At 54.1% G+C, this 1,981-nt stretch overlaps 2 protein-coding genes across 2 annotated transcripts in view; one reads left to right on the forward strand and one right to left on the reverse strand.

Moving 5' to 3' along the window:
- PTSG_04447 (uncharacterized protein) overlaps positions 1 to 1,781 on the reverse strand; it is a gene marked incomplete at both ends in the record, with an annotated part of 3,523 nt that extends 1,742 nt beyond the window's left edge. Inside the window, 7 exons of the mRNA XM_004994485.1 lie at positions 21 to 105; positions 372 to 451; positions 589 to 650; positions 758 to 854; positions 1,134 to 1,285; positions 1,498 to 1,535; positions 1,715 to 1,781. Of these exons, the coding sequence (XP_004994542.1) occupies positions 21 to 105; positions 372 to 451; positions 589 to 650; positions 758 to 854; positions 1,134 to 1,285; positions 1,498 to 1,535; positions 1,715 to 1,781 (581 nt within the window). The remainder of the gene's footprint in view (positions 1 to 20; positions 106 to 371; positions 452 to 588; positions 651 to 757; positions 855 to 1,133; positions 1,286 to 1,497; positions 1,536 to 1,714) is intronic.
- A 3-nt stretch (positions 1,782 to 1,784) lies between these two features.
- The window catches only part of PTSG_04448 (uncharacterized protein), a gene marked incomplete at both ends in the record, with an annotated part of 7,064 nt that continues 6,867 nt past the window's right edge, over positions 1,785 to 1,981 (forward strand). The window contains one exon of the mRNA XM_004994486.1: positions 1,785 to 1,850. Within this exon, the coding sequence (XP_004994543.1) occupies positions 1,785 to 1,850 (66 nt within the window). The remainder of the gene's footprint in view (positions 1,851 to 1,981) is intronic.

The following is a 1,981-nucleotide window of genomic DNA, read 5'->3' on the forward strand; positions in this document are numbered from 1 at the left end:
ACGCACACACACACGCGCACACCTTGACCATGGCGTAGATGGCGCCGTCGTGGCGTCCAACGAGTGCGTTGGGATCATACGAGCGAATCGCGTCAAACAAAATCTCTGCGTGCATGCACGGGACGACAACACGACATGAGTGACATCAGGTCACGCCCTGCGAGCAGACGCAGGAAACACAAGGAGCGCACTCCCACCAACTCACACACACACACACACACCCACTCACACACACACACCCACTCACACATCCACTCACACTCACACACACCCACTCTCACACACACCCACTCACACACTCACTCACACACAAACAAACAAACAAACAAACACACACACACACACACAAACAAACACACACACACTCTGACCTCGGTTTGTGTCGAGTTTGCGGATGCGCTCAGCACACCACTCGTGCCCTGCAGCCACAGCACCCAACGCGACAACTTGGCTGACGCAATGGTGGTGCACACACAAAAGCAAGCAACAGGCACACGAGCACATCAAATGCTGGGTGACCATGCGTACGATTGCATGTGCTGCGAGTCTTGCCACCCCTCGAGCGCACTTGAGGTGCAGGCCACCCACCTCAATCGAGCCGGGCAGATGACAACTGTGTCCTGTACTTTCATCAACTGTGGCGTCAGGGCCTGCAGAATCGCACACACACACACGCGCGCGCGCATATTCACAAGGCATGAGTGGACATCCTGAGCACGCATGTCTTCAAGCACACGTTTCCTGGCACTGTACACACATCATTCTGCCATGCAATGTAGCCCACGCGCCAGCCCATGAGCCCATATGCTTTGGAGAAGGAGTACACGTTCAGCACGTGGTCGCCACCAATGGATCTGCATGGGATGCGGCAACAATGGTGAGGGGCCAGACGATGAAAGGAATGGTCACACACACACACACACACACAACACACACACACACACACACACACACACACACACACACACACACACACACACACAGGGGCACCTGCGTGGATGGAAGGACAGCAAGAGGAAAGTACACTCACACACGCACACACACACGTAAACATGTGCATATTCACACAGGCACACACACGTAACCATGTGCATATTCACACACGCACAACCCCCCTTCTCACACTGACTCACTCATGGTGTGCGCCGTCAAACACAAAGTATTCGTATGTGTTGTCGACAATGAACCAGACACCATGCTGTGTGCAGAGCTTGCTCATTGCTTTCAGTTCCTCCTTGCTGGCCACCGTTCCCGTCGGGTTGCATGGGTTCACAAGCACCAGCATCTGCGCATGCAGACGAGTGTGCGTGTGTGCGCGCGTGCGTGTGTGTTTCAACACGTTGGCACGGGGGTGGGGCAATGCGACCACACAAACGAAACACTCAGGCTATCGAAGAACGACAGCACGCACACACACACACACACACACACACACACACACACACACACACACACACACACACACACACACACACACGCATGCATGCAGGACTGCACCTTCTTTCCTGCAAGGTTGGCCTCGAGCCAGTCAAGATCTGAACCATGCATGCAGATGCATTGAGCATGCGTTGTTGCATCCGAACACGCACACACACGATGAACACGACCAAGAGCATAACCGAACACACACACACACGCACACACAAGCACACACACACACACACACGCACACACAAGCACACACACACACACACACACACAAGCACTTTTGGACCTGGCGCAAAGGTTGTGTGGTCGCGTGGGCAGTACGAAATGTTGCAGCCTGTCATCTGCAGTGCCATGTGATGATTGAAATAGTATGGGCGGAAGAGAACGACTTCGTCGCCAGCGTCGCAGAGTGCAAGCACAATGTTGTGAAAGGCCTGTGTTTGTGCCCGCACTCACCATCACCTCGCACCCCTATCAGCTCGTTCTCCTTCTCGAGATTTGCTGTGTGGGGAGAATATATGTGTGTGTGTGCGTGCGTGTGTGTGTGTGTGTA

This window comes from Salpingoeca rosetta (genome assembly GCF_000188695.1).
Source record: "Salpingoeca rosetta unplaced genomic scaffold supercont1.10, whole genome shotgun sequence".
NCBI lineage: Eukaryota > Choanoflagellata > Craspedida > Salpingoecidae > Salpingoeca > Salpingoeca rosetta.